Genomic DNA, 18,389 nt, shown 5'->3' with positions numbered 1-18,389 from the left:
TTTTTATTCTTGAGTGCCTTCACTTTCTGGTTTTTTTTTTGGTCATTTTTTAATGGATTTTTCTGGACTAACAATAATTGGTGATCTTGTTGGATCATGGGGGAAGATTGCATACTATTTTCCACATTCAAGTACCTGCTTCATTTGCTATAACTAAGTGCAGTTTCTTAAATAGTGTCTTTGGGTGTAGTCTGTTTTCTCAATCTTTGACAAGTCTCTTGTTTAGTAGGATCTTTTTCTTGAGCTCTTCCTTCTTTACCACAGGTCTCCAAGGAATATATTTCCTTTCCCTTTTCTATCTCAAAGGCTGTATCTTACCAAGGCCTCTGATTCGTACTTGCCAGACTCCTTCCTTTGATCTTCCTATCAGCCAGTGCTATGACCCACTGGGTTGCAGACCTGGCCTCAGTACTTGCTCACCCAGGATGGATCTTCTTTTTCTTTTGGAGGTGAATTCCATTTGGTACTATATGTGTTCTGTGCCTGCTGAAACCTCGTCATACCCTCCCTTCCTCTACCCAGTTCTCTCTTGACGGTTTTTTTTTTTTTTTTTTTTTAATGGGCTTTGGAGCCAACTTTGCTAGTTGGAGATGTTTACTTTCCCACATTTGTGTAAGTCACAGTTTTTAACATGTGTTGTCCTTCTAGTTTTCCCATTAGTCTGGGTTCTGGGTTATTCTTTTTCTTCTTTTCTATATGTGTGGATCTTATTGGGAGATGTGTGAAGAGATTAGGACAGGGGTTCACAAACTACAGTCTGTAGACCAAATCCACTGCATTTGACCTCTGGCTTGGGTGAGACAGAATATTTTTCTATTTTTAAGGATTATAAAAACGGAAGAATATGTCATGCAAACCACATGTATCCTACAAAATGTAAAATATTTTCTCTCTGGTCCTTTACAATGTTTCTTGACCCCTGGATCAGGATTTAGCCAACTATCATTCAGTTCAGTTCAGTTCAGTCGCTCAGTCGTGTCCGACTCTTTGCAACCCCATGAATCGCAGCACGCCAGGCCTCCCTGTCCATCACCAACTCCTGGAGTTCACTCAGACTCACATCCATCGAGTCAGTGATGCCATCCAGCCATCTCATCCTCTGTCGTCCCCTTCTCCTTGTGCCCCCAATCCCTCCCAGCATCAGAGTCTTTTCCAATGAGTCAACTCTTCGCATGAGGTGGCCAAAGTACTGGAGTTTCAGCTTTAGCATCATTCCTTCCAAAGAAATCCCAGGGCTGATCTCCTTTAGAATGGACTGGTTGGATCTCCTTGCAGTCCAAGGGACTCTTCAAGAGTCTTCTCCAACACCACAGTACAAAAGCATCAATTCTTCGGTGCTCAGCCTTCTTCACAGTCCAACTCTCATATCCATACATGACCACAGGAAAAACCATAGCCTTGACTAGACAGACCTTTGTTGGCAAAGTAATGTCTCTGCTTTTGAATATGCTATCTAGGTTGGTCATAACTTTCCTTCCAAGGAGTAAGTGTCTTTTAATTTCATGGCTGCAGTCACCATCTGCAGTGATTTTGGAACCCAGAAAAATAAAGTCTGACACTGTTTCCACTGTTTCCCCATCTATTTCCCATGAAGTGATGGGACCAGATGCCATGATCTTCGTTTTCTGAATGTTGAGCTTTAAGCCAACTTTTTCACTCTCCACTTTCATCAAGAGGCTTTTTAGTTCCTCTTCACTTTCTGCCATACCAAAACTCTGTAATAATTTTAAGGGGCTACAGAAAGAAGTTTTTATGACCAAGTTCACAGGTGACTTTGGACTTGAATTTTAGGTCTACTTTTGCACTTCACAAACTGTCATTCTCCATTAGGACATCTTTACATATTATTCCTCTAACAAGCATTGTATAATTAGAAGAATCTTTGTGGAATGATAATGTTTTAACATAAATGTGCCATTTTGGCGGCAGCTGTTAACTACAGTCAAAATATGTCATTGTGTATATCACAACATTTGTAATAAAAGTATTTCACCACTTAATTATGTTTATAGTAGTAAACTTGCAATGTGTGTTTCAAAGCAGTGAATACATGTTACCAAAAGGCAAGTGGATAAAGCAGTTCTTTTTTACTTGCTATCAATGCTGTAGTTATTTAATACATATGCTAATTCTCCATGATTTTGTGTTTACTTGAATAGCACTTGTATCAGCAGATAGTATCTTGTCTGACAGCAGAGTGACATCTCACTTTGGCAGGCTGAGTGTGAGGGGGATGTTGTGTTTGTTTGAATGTGTGTATATTTGTTGTTTTCCTAAGCCTTAGAACTGAGACACTTTCTCGACCATCTTTCCCTCTTCAGACTGGGTCGTGTTTAACCCATGTAAACACCAAAATACCCTCTGTTTGAGCTTTTCGGATAAGAGTTCCTACAGTTCCCTAGGTAACTCATTTCAGCTTTTCTTAACTAACCGGCCGCAAAGCGTTCTAGGTGAAGAAAAAAATTTTTATAAAGATTTCATTTTCCTCTGTAATTAACTAGACAAATCAGCAGTCATTGTTTAAAATGCTTACTGTGTGTCAGACAAGAAAAGGGAAAGAAGGACATGCTAGTAGAGAAGAGCATGAGCAGAGGGTCTTTGGAGAAGTTGGGGAAGTTTGGGGCCAGTTTAAAGAATAGCAGATATTCTGGTTTGAATGTTAACTATGATGTAGTCTTGAAAGTTTGTGGCTTGGAAATTCTTCTTTAATCTGTTGGTACAATACGTAGTCTATTTCCTTGCTTCGGGGTAGTCAGTAGTAAATTACTGCTTTGTAGATTTAAACATTTCATGCACAGATGGGCATAATAAAGGACAGAAATGGTATGGACCTAACAGAAGTAAAAGAGATTAAGAAGAGATGGCAAGAATACACAGAAGAACTATACGAAAGAGGTCTTAATAACCGGGATAACCACGATGGTGTGGTAATGCATCTAAAGTCAGACATCCTGGAATGTGAAGTCAAGTGGGGCTTAGTAACATTACTATGAACAGAGCTAGTGGAGGTGATGAAATTCCAGCTGAGCTATTTCAAATCCTGAAAGACAATGCTGTTAAAGTGCTGCACCCAGTAGGTCAACAAATTTGGAAAACTTATCAGAGGCCACAGAACTGGAAAAGGTCAGTTTTCATTTCAGTCCTAAAGAAGGGCAATGCCAAAGAATATTCAGACTACCATACAGTTGCACTCGTTTCACATGCTAACAAGATAATGCTCAAAATCCTTCAAGCTAGGCTTCAGCTGTTCATGAACCAAGAACTTCCAGATCTACAAGCTGGATTTAGAAAAGGCAGAGGAACAAGAGATCAAATTGCCAACATCCGTTGGATCATAGAAAAAGCAAGAGAATTCCAGAAAAACACCTACTTCTGCTTCATTGACTATGCTAAAAAGCCTTTGACTATGTGGATCACAACAAACTTTGAAAAATTCTTAAAGAAATGGGAATACCACCCCACCTTACCTGCCTCCTGAAAAACCTGTGTGCAGGTCAAGAAACACAGTTAGAATTGGACATAGAATAACAGACTGGTTCCAAATCAGGAAAGGAGTACGTCAGGGCTGTATATTGTCACCCTGCTTATTTAACCTTTGGGCAGAGTACATCGTGTGAAATGTCCAGCTGGTAAAGCAAAAATAGGCTGGAATCAAGACTGCTGGGAGAAGTATCAATAACCTCAGATATGCAGATGACACCACCCTTATGACAAAAAGCAAAGAGGAATTAAAGAGCCTTTTGATGAAAGTGAAAGAGGAGAGTGAAGAAGCTGACTTAAAACTTAGCATTCAAAAAACTAAGATCATAGCACCCAGTCCCATCACTTCATGGCAAATACATGGGGAAACAATGGAAACACTGAGAGACTTTATTTTCTTGGGCTCCAAAATCACTGTGGATGGTGACTGCAGCCATGAAATTAAAAGACGCCTGCTCCTTGAAAGAAAAAGCCATGATCAGCCTGGAAAGCATATTAAAAAGCAGAGATATTACTTTGATGGCAAAGGTCTGTATAGTCAAAGCTGTGGTTTTCTCAGTAGTCATGTATGAATGTGAGAGTTGGATCATGTAGAAAGGTGAGCGCTGTAGAATTGATGCTTTTGAATTGTGGTATTGGAGAAGACTCTTGAGAGTCCCTTGGACTGCAAGGAGATGAAACCAGTCAATCCTGAAGAAAATCAACCCTGAATATTCATTGGAAGGACTGAAGCTGAAGCTCCAATACGTTGGCCACCTGATTCAAAGAGCTGACTCATTAGAAAAGACCCTGATGCTGGGAAAGGTTGAAGGCAGGAGGAGAAGGGGACGACAGAGGATTAGGTAGATTGTGAGAGGGTAACAGGCAGAAAGGCCAGGGGTCTCCAAACTGAGGAAATAAGCTGCAAGTGTCTCTTAAAATTCTATGTTGCTATGCCGACACCTGGTTTTGCCTGAACTGAACTTTTCTCAAATCTTGAGCTATCCAATGCGTTTTTCTTATGGAAATGTTTTTTTTAAGCTATGTTAATGAAACTATGTATTTGCTTTGGAATTTGCCTTTCTTCAAAATGGTTCCACCTAAGACTAACTTTTGACTGCTGAGGGCTCAATGAACCAGTTTTCATATCAATTGCTTTACGGCTGGGGGATGACATACCTCATGCCATCCTATTTCAAAAATGCAAATTGTGGGAGAGGGGCCTGGTGAAACTCCGTCAGCCTTGAGGTGTCTCTCTTATCTGATTAATAACAGGCATAAAATAGCTTATTGAAACTAGCAGATGGGGCACTCTCTGTCCCCCTTCTGATGTCTATGTCAGAAGCTTTCTCTGTCCCTTTTTTTCTTCAATAAAACTCTGCTATACAGAAGCTCTTGAGTGATCAAACCTGGTCCCTGGTCCCAAAGTTAAATCTTCGGAGATCACAAATCCAACACTGTTCACCGTAAGCTATCAATTGGATGGCATCACCGACTCAATGGACATGAGTTTGAGCAAGCTCCGGGAGATGGTGAAAGACAGGGAAGCCTGGTGTGCTGCAGTCCATGGGTTCGCAGAGTCAGACATGACTGAGCGACTGAACAACAACAAAGGGCCGAATGTCCTAAGTGAAAGCCTTAGGAAGATCTTCAAGTCTTTTATCACTCTTACTCAATAAGTATTTTCATTTCAGTTTTTTTGTTTGTTTTTTGATTTTTACAGTGTTTTGTTGGTTTCTGCCACACAGCCACAGGAATCAGCCATAATTATACATATATCCCCTCTCTCTTGAGCCTTCCTCCCTTCCCCGCTCCCACTCCTCTAGGTCATTACACAGTGCCAGAATGGGCTCCCTGTGTTATATACAGCAGCTTCTCACTAGCTCTCCATTTTACACATAGCAGTGTATATATGTTGATGTTACCTTCTCTGTTAGTCCCACACTCTCTCTCCCCAAACTGTGTCCACAAGTCTGCGTTTCCATTCCTTCCCTTCAGTTTCTTCATATATGCGTCCTATAGCTTCTATGTATTTTCAGAATCCAGTGCTGTCATTTACTTGGGTGCAGGTTCTATTCAAAATGTATTTGGCTCTACTTGAGCAGGAACATAAAATAAAAAATGCTGTACTTGGCAGTGTTGTGAAAATAGAATACCTATTCTTTGTATGTATTCTTGAGGATTTTAATATTGTGACAGTTTTACCATAGTAATTTTTAAAAGTATCTATTGTTGAAAATCATTTCTTCCTAGTTGTCATGGAAATTTCTTTTCATGACAGTTAACAACTGTATTTCAGTTATTGTTTCCAAATAGCATGGACGGGATGATGGCTGAGCATGTAACATGTATTTCATCCTTTTCAGATTCTTGCTCACAAATTGCCTCTTCCCATCAGTATTCTTTCTTTTTTGTTGCCTATAAACGTTGCCTTCCTTTGTTGAATTTTTATAAATTTTAAAAAGTAGTCTTTATTTTTGGTTGTAGTGGGTCTTCTTTGCTGTGGGTAGGTTTCCTCTAGTTGCAGAGAGTAGGGGCTGCTTCCTGGTTGTGGTGCATGGGCTCTGCGGTGCAGGGGCTGCTCTTGCTGCAGAGCACAGGCTGTAGAGTGTGTGGGCTCAGTAGCTGTGGTGCGCAAGCTTAGTGGTTCCACAGCATGCGGAATCTTCTTGGACCAAGGATTGAACTCCAGGGATCTACCTCGTGTCCCCTGCATTGGCAGGTGGATTCTTATCCACCATATCACCAGGATGAATCACTTTTGGGTTGTATAACAATCACTTTATTTTTATACTTTTTATTCAGAATATCATATAATATTGAATAATGTAGCCTTCTGTTAAACTCACTAAAAATAACTTGTTAAAGTTATATAAGAAAAAACCTATTGAGGAGTGGTTATCTTATTTGGGAATTTACCTATTAACAAGAATTTAATATCTTGTTTCCTTCTAAAATTTTCAAATAATACTTACCTTTTTAAAATTTCTTTTTCCTTTTTAGACTTTTGAAGATTTTAAAAATGATAAGCAAGCTGTAGAATATCAACAACGTATTGTGGATATTTTGTTGAAGGTGAGTATCCCTAGAATGTCTTTGTATTGATATTTATATTTATAAAAGTGAATTACTTTATAGCAAGTTCTAAAATAATCTTGTTTAATAAAGGAATATGTTAAACTCATTTAAAATTTTTATTATGATGTCTTTGTCTTCAAAAGCTAAAGTACTAATTATTCATTCAAAAAATATAATGTATCTCAGCTTTAGACTGGATGTTGGATACAGAGTGCTACTCTTGAGAAGTGCATGTTGTGATAATTGCTATGTTAGTATGATTACATTTAGTAATGGAGACTAACTTCAGAATGCTTTGAGAAAAGAATGTTCTGATACCTGTCTCATACTAGCATCACTGTGTTGCTAAGGTAGTGCCATATGTAGTTTTGCCATGGCACTGAGATGATGGGTAACTTGGGAAGGATTTGAGGCACGCAGAGATGATCATCCCAATCTAAGTCCATCTGGATTCAATTGAAAACTATTTTGAGATTCATGCTGTTGCTAGTGAATGACTGCGGAGACAGATTCTTTTCCTGTCCATCTGCACAGCTTCACCCAGGCCAGTTTCTTCTTGTACTTAAAAACTTAGAGTTTTTATCCTGTTCATTTGGCTATAAAATGGTAGTTTCTTCCTCTTAGTGACTTTTAGATTATTTTGGAGAAGAGACCAAAATTGAAATATTTTCTTTGTGTATAACATTACATTAACTACATTTATAGTAGTTCTTTATAATTTTCAAAGCTCATTTGTATACATGATCTCATTTGAGCTATTTATTAGCCTTATAAAATAGGAAGTGATGAATATGAGAGCTCCCAAATAACGTCAGTTTGATCTTGGTGGCTAGTATGGAGAATTTTCACTTAGGTTTCAAAATACCTTCCCGAATGGTCTTATCTTGTCCTTCTTTAATTTGTGATCTTTTACCTTTCTTCTAGGTAATATTCTTCTCTGGCTTCCCATTGGTGCAGTTGAAATTAAGTTCTTCTGTGAGAGAAAGTTCAAAATAATAATAGTTTGTTGTGGAAATTTAATTTTCTCCTGTAAGTCTGGAGTGCAGGCAGCCTGATCTAGTAGAGTGGGTTCACAAACTTGTCAGGAATGTACAACACTTCCATCTTACTGCTGTTGTTCTTAGTACATGGTTTGTGTCTTTCGGTCCAAAATGACTGCTCAGGCTCCAGTATTACCTCTGTATTCTAACCAGCCTGAATGCAGAAAGAGATGAGGTAAAAAATGTTCTCTTTCTTTCAGAAAATTTCTTAGAAGTTGTGCACCAGAATTCTGTTATATCATGTAGATCAGCACTTAGCTAGGGAGACTGTGAAGTTTACTCTGTATGGTGGGTGGCCACGTGTTTAGCTAAAAATGAGTTTTGTTTCTAAGTTAGATGGAAGGAACAGATGTTGGAGCACAAGTAGTAGTTTTTGCCATACCCGTGTAAATTTTAACATGGTATCCAAGATGCTTTTATACTTTCTGGCCCCTGACTACATCTCTATAACTGCTCCTTCTCTGACCTTCCCTCTCACCCCACCAGTCTGTATTATCAACGCCTCAACAGTTTTTTTGGCCATGCTGAGCAGCTTTTGGTTCTCAGTTCCTTGACCAGGGATTGAACCCTGGCCATGGCAGTGAAAGTCTGGAATCCTAACCACTCGGCTACCAGGGAGCTCCCTTCTCACCATTTTTAAATTGTTGGAATTCAGTGAACTTTCTGTGTCATCTTTTTTGGCTTATGTTCTTTGTGTGAGTTTTCTTTTATCCCATCATGTGTTTTCCTTCGCTTTCTCTGCCCGGCAAATTCCTAGCCATTCTCCAAGACATAACTCAAATATCATCCATGAGAAGCTCTTCAGAACCCTCTCTTACACTTCCAGTTTGACTTGTTGCCTTTTCTCTGGGCTCTTAAAACACTTCATGCTACACTTGACACACCGTATGGTTTGTTTACATGTGTCTTTTCCTACCTGGGATGAATTTCCTGTAGGTAGAGACTGTAAGGATGTGTTTGTTTGTTTGTTTTTTTGTCATTATTTTAACACGTCTAGCACGATGCCTACAATCTGGTAGGTGTTCAAGAAATGTTTGCAAGTTGATTGAATTAGAATTTAAGTTTTAAAACTGTACTAAGTGGGAAAATGATCCAAATGAAGGAAATAAAACTCCATAAAGTACTTAAACTGTTACTCTTGGTGAATTATTGCTTTTGTATATTGTTTTTTTAAATTGAAGCATAGTTAATTTATAGTATTGTGTTAGTTTAGGTATGTAGCAAAGTGATTCAGATATATATATATATATATATGTATGTGTATATATATATATTTTTTTTTTTCAGATTATTTTCCATGATAGGTTATCAGAAGATACTGAATATAATTCTCTGTGCTATACAGTAAATTCTTATTGCTTATCTGTTTTATTATAGTAATTTGCTTTTTCTAAACTTTTTATTTTATATTGGACTATAGCCAATTAAACTGTTGTGATAGTATCAGGTGAAAGGCAGAGGAACTCAGCCATACCTATACATGTATCCATTCTCCCCCAAACTCCCCTCCTATCCATGCTGCCACATAACATTGAGCAGTTCCCTGGGCTTGTGTATAATGTTTTGTATCTGTTAATCTTGTACTCCTGTTGACCCCTGCCTCCTCCTTTTCCCTACTAGTAACCATAAGTTTGTTTTCTGTATCTGTGAATCTCTTTCTATTATGTATATAGATTCATTTGTATTATTTATTAAATTCCACATGTGATACCATATGATATTTGTCTTTCTCTTTCTGAATTACTTCACTAAAGTATAATATTCTGTAGGTCCATCCTTGTTGCTGCACATGGCATTATTTCATACTTTTATTTATTTATTTTTGGCTGTGCTGGGTCTTCATTGCTGCATGGGCTGTTCTCTGGTTGCAGTAGCAGGAGCTACTCTCTAGCTGTGGTTGCATGGGCTTCTCTTGTTGCCGAGCATGGTGTCTAGGGTGCACGGCTTCAGCAGTTGTGGCTCCCGGACCCCAGAGCACAGGCTCAGTAGTTGTGGCACATGGACGTAATCGCTCCTCGGTATGTGGGATCCTCCTAGACCAGGGGTCTAACCCATGTCTCCTGCTTTGGCAGGCACACTCTTCATCACTGAGCCACCAGGGAAGCCCTACTTCATTCTTTTTTATGGCTTAGTAAGATTCCATTGTATATATATAAACCACATATTCTAAAGCCGTTTGTCTCTTGATGGACACTTAGGTTTCTTCCATGTCATGGCTGCTATGAACATTGGGGTGCATGTATCTTTTTGAACTAAAGTTTTCATCTATACAGGCTTCCCTGGTGGCTCAGATGGTAAAGTATCTGCTTGCAATGCAGGAGACCCAGGTTTGATCCCTGGGTCAGGAAGATCCCCTGGAGAAGGAAATGGCAACCCAATCCAGTATTCTTGCCTGGAGAATTCCATGGACAGAGGAGCTTGGGGGGCTTCAGTCCATGGGATTGCAAAGAGTTGGACACGACCGAGCAATTAACACTTTAATTTTTTTGGGATATATGTCCATGGATAGAATTGCTGGATCATATGGTAGCTCTATTTTTAGTTTTTTAAAAGGAACCTCCATACTGTTTTACATAGTGGCTGCATCTTCTATATTATTTTGATAGTACTTAACCTAGGGTCAGTGAAGAATGAGCCTATCTCAAATGGTAAGTTTGAGATTATTTTCTCATTCTGGTGATAGAGTTGTAGTCACCATGTATGGTGCTTTTCTGAGGGAGCACAGGCAAGTACCAGAAAACAGGAGAGTGAGCATCAAACCTCAGGCATTATCATGGGTGCTGAATGGCTGCAGACATAGAGTGGGAAAGCTGTAAATTTGTGACTTTGTATAAGATTGCCCAGAAAATTTTGTCAGCATGGTCTCTGAAATTGATCAGAAGAAATGGAAAGAAGCTAAAATTTCTGGGATGATACCTAGTTGGACACTTGCTGAGGTGGCAAGGGAATGGGGCTGTGAGTTAGAACTGTTTCCTTAGAAGACGTTTTTAGGATCAGACAGGTGAGAGAGTAGTTTACACTTGTAGAGCAAAAGGAAGAGCTAAAAGCAGAGAAGAGCACTAGTTGGGCCCTGAGAGTTGAATCCTAAGAAAGGACCCACAAGCGGAAAGGAAATGATGAGTGAATATTTTAAAGCTATAGAAAGCTCTTTGAATATTATAAATTGGAATTTAGATACACAGATTGCAACTTGAAACATCCTCATTCTAGTAATGATAATTATGCACTTGAACGAGCTGTGATTGCTGGACTAAGTAAAAGACAGGGGCAGTAAAAGACAGGGGCAAACTGCTTAGCAAAGTGAGAAAAGGCTAGGCCAAAAATGGGGCCCCAAGGGAACATTTTATCTTTGAAGGGAAAATGAAAGGAGAGTTTATAGATGGGCTGTTGGGCTGTTGGGCTGTTGTTCCCTAATTTGTTGTAGAATTGCCTCCTTAAGTTCAGTTAGTTTAAAACAATTCCTGGTCTTCCTTCTCAGACTTCTGCCATCTCCCTCTTTGTTAATAGCATTGTTCTCCTCGCTGCTATCAGGCTCAAGACCTGTCATTTTTCATTCTTCCTTTAGCCACATGTTTCCACGCATGTGAATACCTGCCTCTCTGCAATGACTTTTGCACCTGTTTCTTCTTCCCTGTTCATCATCACTGCATTGTTCTGAATTCCTCTGACTCTCCCATGGACCTCTGCAGTCCCATACATCTTGGTCTCTCTACCTTTATTTCTTGCTTCTGTTACTTTATCCTAAGCATTGCTGTTGGGGTAATTTTCTTATGCATAGTGCTGATCACAATCAGCTCTCCTCATTACACCTTTAGTAACTCCTCCATTTTCTAACAAATAAATTCTGGATTCCTTGGAATGGCATTGGAGCCCTAAGTTTTTCTTTTGGTTTGATTTTTCCCTCCTCATGCATACTGCTGCATTCTAATGAAACATGGCATTTTTCCAGACAAACTTATATTTTCTTGTGTTCATGTTTTTGCCCCCACTCTTCTCTCTGCCTGGACTGCTCTTTCTCCTGACATTTCTTCCCCTGTCATGGATCCCACATGGGCTTTAAAACTTAGTTTAGAGACTACTTTTCTCATTTTTTTTTTTTCAAATTTTTTGTCTGATCAGTTGAACTGAATTTCCCCCACTGCGCTTCTATTGTCATTTGTTCCTTTATAAGTGCTAATCACATTATGCTTTTTATTTAAGATTTGTTTACCTGTTGCACCTTGCTTTCTGGTTCACAATTCCCTTGAAGGTTTCTACCATAAGCATCTTAGGCATAGTAGTAGGTACTCAGGAGATGAGAGCTCACTTAAATCAGAGGAGAGATTATGACTTGATAACTGTGTGTGATTGTAAAGCATGTTATATGAAACCATCTGTTCACTGAACTGCTTATAGCCAAGACAGAAGCCATTCACTTCACTGACTCATAGGCTGGCTGGCTTCTTTTCTGGGATACCTTCATTCTCAAGCTGTCTTACCTTTAAACCCGAAAGCAGCTCCCTTCTTCCTGTGTTGGTGGACAGATTTTTAATAGAGTTACTTTAATTTTAGATTCTCTTTTAAGAATTCAAGAAGGAAACATGATTTATATATATATATATTTTGGAAATCTACCTCTAACAATTCAGTTCTTACCGAACTTGTGCCTGTAAATATGCCAGAAGTCACTAAAGTGCTTTCCGGGAGTGCAGGTAGTTGTGCTTCTTCTCCGAGGGGTGCTGAACTCAGTTGTCACACAGCTGATAAAAGAATCTTTTTATGAGTCCTTCATACTGAGGCTTCCCCACCCCTGCCTCTAATTGTATATTTTTCTGTGTCAAACCAGATGGTATATTGAATAAATGGTCTCTTTTGCTCATAGGTTATGGTGGAGAATTCAGATTTTACGCCCTCACAAGTAGGGTGTCTCTTTACCTTCCTTGCCCGGCAGCTTGCGAAGCCTGACAACACCTTATTTGTAAACAGAACTCTTTTTGATCAGGTGAGTGTCTTTAACCATAAGAAGTAGAATTGTTTTTATTTACTATTCGTAGAAAAATTCACCGGATTACATGGTTTCTTAATAGAATAACCTACCAGGTAAGTGTCCTACGAGGTAGAGGCTTGTTCATCTTTCAGTTTGGATCTAAATTAGCTTTTGTTTTTTAGCGTTGTGTTTGGATTGTGTGACTCTTCAGTAACTTGGTGTCATGGGAGTATGATTTGTGGAGATTGGTTTATAGAGATTGTTTTCCCAATTATTCTGTTATAAATTTGCCTAGAATTTTTGACTTAAGAAGTTTTCAACTATATAATTACCCATCTCATTGGTAGTAAGACTATGATGTTGATCATCTGGAAGAGAGATTACTTTTAGAAAATCCGAATTTACTTACTAACCACTCTGAAGGTACTTCCAAATCCAGTTAAATATCTTCTACAAAGCCACAGGTGACAAAGAAAACACTCTTTACCTGGAGAAAGTTGCTAATCATGACCAGCATTTATTGAGCACTTCATAGTGCCATGCTCTGCTTCAGAGTTTTACATGTATGTATTAACTAGTACTCCCAGTACCTCTGAACATCCTATAGTTGTTACTCCCGTTTTGCAGATGAGGATGCTAAAGCCTGGAGAGGTTAAATCACTCATCCAAGTCACATAATAAGTGTTATTACCAGCAATAAATGTTGTTATTAAATATTAATAAGGTTAGGATTCAAATTCAAGTGGCTTGACTCCAAAGTCCATACTTACTTTGGTCCATGGTTTTGGAGATCTTAAGGTATATATGATGTCAGATTCTAGTCATGTTTCTAAATAGTAAAGAAATGTGTTTAAGGTATATATTAAATTGTTAGCATAACTGAGCCTGCTGTGTCATATATTGGGCTGACCAATTGGGAAGCTACCATATCCCTGTGGTGTTTGTTGAGCTGGATGTGAATGAATTGGTGATATAGAAAGAGTAACTATGATTTTCCTTATGGCATGCATGCTGGTATCCAATTTAAAAATACCTTTTCTTTGACCAGGTCCTTGAATTCCTTTGTAGTCCTGATGATGACTCCCGACACTCTGAAAGACAGCAGGTATGAACTGCTAGAACTCATCTTGCTAAAGAATGGGAAAGAAGACAGAGTGAACCAGAAAAAACCTTTTGTACTAGACCTTACGGTGTAAGGGCAGAAAGACTTGTGTCTAACCCTAATACTATGTGAGATAGTGGCAACCAGGAAATAGTGTGGATGGTTGTTAGTTTGAGCCTCAATCAAACTACAAATAAATTTCTAGGCAGACTGCACCTGTCTTGCGTTCAATGTGACATCAAAAGAGAATAAAAACTTTGTCCTTCTCCTTTATGAGCAATAGTTGGCACCTACTATAAGCTCCTTTCTGCCAGTATCATTAAGTTAGTAACCATACCTAGTTGCTATGGTCATGAACCAAAAACACTTCAAGATCTTGAGTATTGGAACACTCAGCTTTTGGGAGTGCCCTGTGGTTCCACTGCACTAGTGCTCACCATTTCTGGGGACTGGCATCCGTCTCAGTCAGTCAGTTCAGTCGCTCAATTGTGTCTGACTCTTTGCAACCCCATGGACTGCAGCACACCAGGCTTCCCTGTCCATCACCAACTCCCAGAGCTTACCCAAACTCATGTCCATCAAGTCGGTGATGCCATCCAACCATCTCATCCTCTGTTGTCCCCTTCTCCTCCTGCCTTCAATCTTTCCCAGCATGAGGGTCTTTTCCAATGAGTCAGTTCTTCACATCAGGTGGCCAAAGTATTGGAGCTTCAGCTTCACTGTCAGTCCTTCCATTGAATATTCAGGACTGATTTCATTTAGGACTGACTGGTTGGATCTTCTTGCAGTCCAAGGGACCCTCAAGAATCTTCTCCGACAGCACAGTTCAAAAGCATCAATTCTTCAGCGCTCAGCTTTCTTTATAGTCCAACTCTCACATCCATACATGACTACTGGAAAAACCATAGCTTTGACTAGACAGACCTTTGTTGCAAAGTAATGTCTCTGCTTTTTAATATGCTGCCTAGGTTGGTCATGGCTTTTTTTCCCAAGGAGCACGCATCTTTTAATTTCATGGCTCCAGTCACCATCTGCAGTGATTTTGGAGCCCAAGAAAATAGTCTCTCACTGTTCTCACTGTTTGCATTGTTTCCCCATCTATTTGCCATGAAGTGATGGGACCAGATGCCATGATCTTAGTTTTCTGAATGTTGAGTTTTAAGCCAACTTTTTCACTCTCCTCTTTCACTTTCATCAAGAGGCTCTTTAGCTTTTCTTCGCTTTCTGCCATAAGGGTGGTATCATCTGCATATCTGAGGTTATTGATATGTCTCCTGGCAATCCTGATTCCAATTTGTGCTTGATCCAGCCCGGCATTTCACGTGATGTGCTCTGCATATAAGTTAAATAAGCAGGGTGACAATATGTAGTCTTGATGTACTCTTTTACCCATTTAGAACCAGTCTGTTGTTCCACGTCCAATTTTAACTGTTGCTTCTTGACCTGATACAGATTTCTCAAGAGGCAGGTCAGGTGGTCTAGTATTCCCTTCTCTCTCAGAATTTTCCACAGTTTATTGTGATCCACACAGTCAAAGGCTTTGGCGTAGACAATAAAGCAGAAATAGATGTTTTTCTGGAACTCTCTTGCTTTTTCAATGCTCGGATAGATGTTGAAAATGTAATCTCTGGTTCCTCTGCCTTTTTTTTTTTAATTTTATTTAACTTTACAGTATTGTATTGGTTTTGCTATATATCAAAATGAATCTACCACAGGTATACATGTGTTCCCCATCCTGAACCCTCCTCCCCCTTCCCTCCCCATACCATCCCTCCTCTGCCTTTTTTGAATCCAGCTTGAACATCTGGAACTTCATGTACTGTTGAAGTCTGGCTTGGAGAACTCTGAGCATTACTTTACTAGCATGTGAGATGAGTGCAATTGTGCGGTCATTTGAACATTCTTTGGCATTGCGTTTCTTTGGGATTGGAATGAAAACTGACCTTTTCCAGTTCTGTGTCTACTGCTGAATTTTCCAAATTTGCTGGCATATTAAGTGCAGCACCTTCACAGCATTGTCTTTTAGGATTTGAAATAGCACAACTGGAATTCCATCACCTCCACTAGCTTTGTTCATAGTGATGCTTTCTAAGGCCCACTTGACTTCACATTCCAGGATGTCTGGCTCTAGGTGAGTGATCACACCATCGTGGTTATCTGGGTCATGAAGATCATTTTGTATAGTTCTTCTGTGTATTCTTGCCACCTCTTCTTAATATCTTCTGTTTCTGTTAGGTCCATACCATCCTTCCTTTATTGTGCCCATCTTTTCATGACATGTTCCCTTGGTATCTCTCATTTTCTTGAAGAGATCTCTAGTCTTTCCCATTCTATTGTTTTCCTCTATTTCTTTGCATTGATCACTGAAAAAGGCTTTCTTATCTTTCCTTGCTATTCTTTGGAACTCTGCATTCAGATGGGTATTTCTTACCTTTTCTCCTTTGCCTCTAGTTTCTCTTCTTTTCTCAGCTATTTGTAAGACCTCCTCAGACAACCTTTTTGCATTTCTTTTCCTTGATAGTTTTGATCACTGCCTCCTGTACATTGTCATGAACCTCCGTCCATAGTTCTTCAGGCACTCTGTCTGTCAGATCTAATCCCTTGAATCTATTTGTCACTTCCACTGTATAATTATAAGGGATTTGATTTAGGTCATACCTGAATGGTCCAGTGGTTTCCCCACTTTCTTCAATCTAAGTCTGAATTTTGCAATAAGGAGTTCATAATTCGAGCCACAGTCAGCTCCCAGTCTTGTTTTCCCTGACTGTACAGAGCTTCTCCATCTTTGGCTGTAAAGAATATAATCAGTCTGATTTCAGTATTGACCATCTGGTGATGTCCATGTGTAGAATCTTCTCTTGTGTTGTTGGAAGAGGGTGTTTGCTATGATCAGTGTGTTCTCTTGGCAAAATTCTGTTAGCCTTTGACCTGCTTCGTTTTGTACTCCCGAGGCCAAATTTGCCTGTTACTTCAGGTATCTCTTGACTTCCTACTTTTGTGTTCCAGACCCCTATAATGAAAAGGACATCTTTTTTGGGTGTTAGTTCTAGAAGGTCTTGGAGGTCTTCACTGAACCGTTCAACTTCAGCTTCTTCAGCATGACTGGTCAGGGTATAGACTTGGATTACTGTGATATTGAATGGTTTGCCTTGGAAACGAACAAAGATCATTCTGTCGTTTTTGAGATTCCATCCAAGTACTGCATTTTGTTTACTAAGTTTGTTTAGTATAACGGCTACTCCATTTCTTCTAAGGGATTCTTGCCCACATAGTAGATATAATGGTCATCTGAGTTATATTCACCCATTCCAGTCCATTTTAATTCACTGATTGCTAAAATGTCGACATTCACTCTTGCCATCCCCGGGTTTGACCACTTCCAATTTGCTTTTGATTCATGAACTTAACATTCCAGGTGCCTATGCAATATTTCTCTTTACAGCATCAGACTTTGCTTCTATCACCAGTCACATCCACAAGTGGGTGTTGTTTTTGCTTTGGCTCCGTGTCTTCATTCTTTCTGGAGTTATTTCTCCACTGACCTCCTGTAGCATATTGGGCACCTACTGACCTGGGGAGTTCATCTTTCAGTGTCCTATCTTTTTGCCTTCTCATACTGTTCATGGGTTTCTCAAGGCAAGAATACTGAAGTGGTTTGCCATTCCCTTCTCCAGTGGACCACGTTTTGTCAGAACTCTCCACCATGAATCTGTCTATCCCTCCACTAACCACTGTGAGAAAAAACTGATAACCACTTCTTTCTACTTAGCCAGTTGCTTGAGGGTGCTTTCTAGGAGTAGGATTTCTTAAAAGCTTAGCCACTGTAATTGTGAACACTAAGACAGTCTGTTTATAACTGATGACAAGATTTTGTCACATAAGTAAGCTACAAAAATTAAGTACTTCTGGACCAATGCTGATTTTTTTTATGGTAATATATTCCCAGCTGGAGGTTGAGACTCAGATAAAGAACATAGGAACACAACAGTGAACTCGTTCTCTGCACACCTGTGGCCCCATGACTGCTGCAGACTATCTTAGGAAAGAGAACAGCTGCTAAAATTTTGATTGTCTCTTAAATTATACTGAATACAAACAGTAATGTGGGTCCCTCATTTTGGCCCTATTTCTCTATTGGCAGGAAAAGTGAATCATGTTATGCATGGTGTTGCTATATAAAATGATAAAAACTTTTTATGTAAATTACTAAATAAAACAGAAATAAAAACTAAACCTAAATGTAAAAGCCAAACCTTTAAAAGTAATCATAGTTAGTAATCTGTTATTGGGAATCCTTTTTGGGATTACCTGGGGATTTTTTCCCTCACTCATTTTAGAAAGTAGAAAACTGATGACGCAAATTGCTCAAGGTCATCAGTAAAGTCAGAGCTCGGTTCCTTCCCTTCTCATCCAGCAGTGTTTCTCTTAAGCTGTTTTTCTTATATCAAAATTTGGTACTGATGTGAATGTTGATTGATACTTTGATTTATTAAAATGAATAAGATGAAAGTGCAGTAATGAAAGCATATCAGAACTTCACTCATTGATCAGTGTTGTGACTTCTTTGCTGAATTGGATAACAGTTTTCTAATATTGGAAAAATGATTCCTTAATTTTTTTGTGCTATTTTCAGTATAATGACTCCGACAAACAGACTTTTAAGTTTGATTCTCTTATTAACTTTATCTCCATCAATATCTTAGCGAGAAATTGTCAGAGTTTTTCTGTAAAGGGCCAGAGAGTA

At 39.1% G+C, this 18,389-nt stretch overlaps 1 protein-coding gene across 11 annotated transcripts in view; it reads left to right on the top strand.

Annotated features, from left to right (window-relative positions):
* Positions 1 to 18,389, top strand: part of VPS8 (VPS8 subunit of CORVET complex) — a 302,528-nt gene that overhangs the window by 129,965 nt on the left and 154,174 nt on the right. For all 11 annotated transcript variants that reach the window (XM_025287194.3, XM_025287196.3, XM_025287177.3 and 8 more), the window contains 3 exons: positions 6,463 to 6,534; positions 12,439 to 12,558; positions 13,592 to 13,648. In XM_025287194.3, the coding sequence (XP_025142979.3) occupies positions 6,463 to 6,534; positions 12,439 to 12,558; positions 13,592 to 13,648 (249 nt within the window). The remainder of the gene's footprint in view (positions 1 to 6,462; positions 6,535 to 12,438; positions 12,559 to 13,591; positions 13,649 to 18,389) is intronic.

The sequence above is a fragment of the Bubalus bubalis genome, chromosome 1 (genome assembly GCF_019923935.1).
Source record: "Bubalus bubalis isolate 160015118507 breed Murrah chromosome 1, NDDB_SH_1, whole genome shotgun sequence".
Taxonomy (NCBI): Eukaryota; Metazoa; Chordata; class Mammalia; order Artiodactyla; family Bovidae; genus Bubalus; species Bubalus bubalis.
The sequence above is the reverse complement of the archived record's forward strand: the minus strand, read 5'-3'. Positions and strand labels throughout refer to the sequence as shown.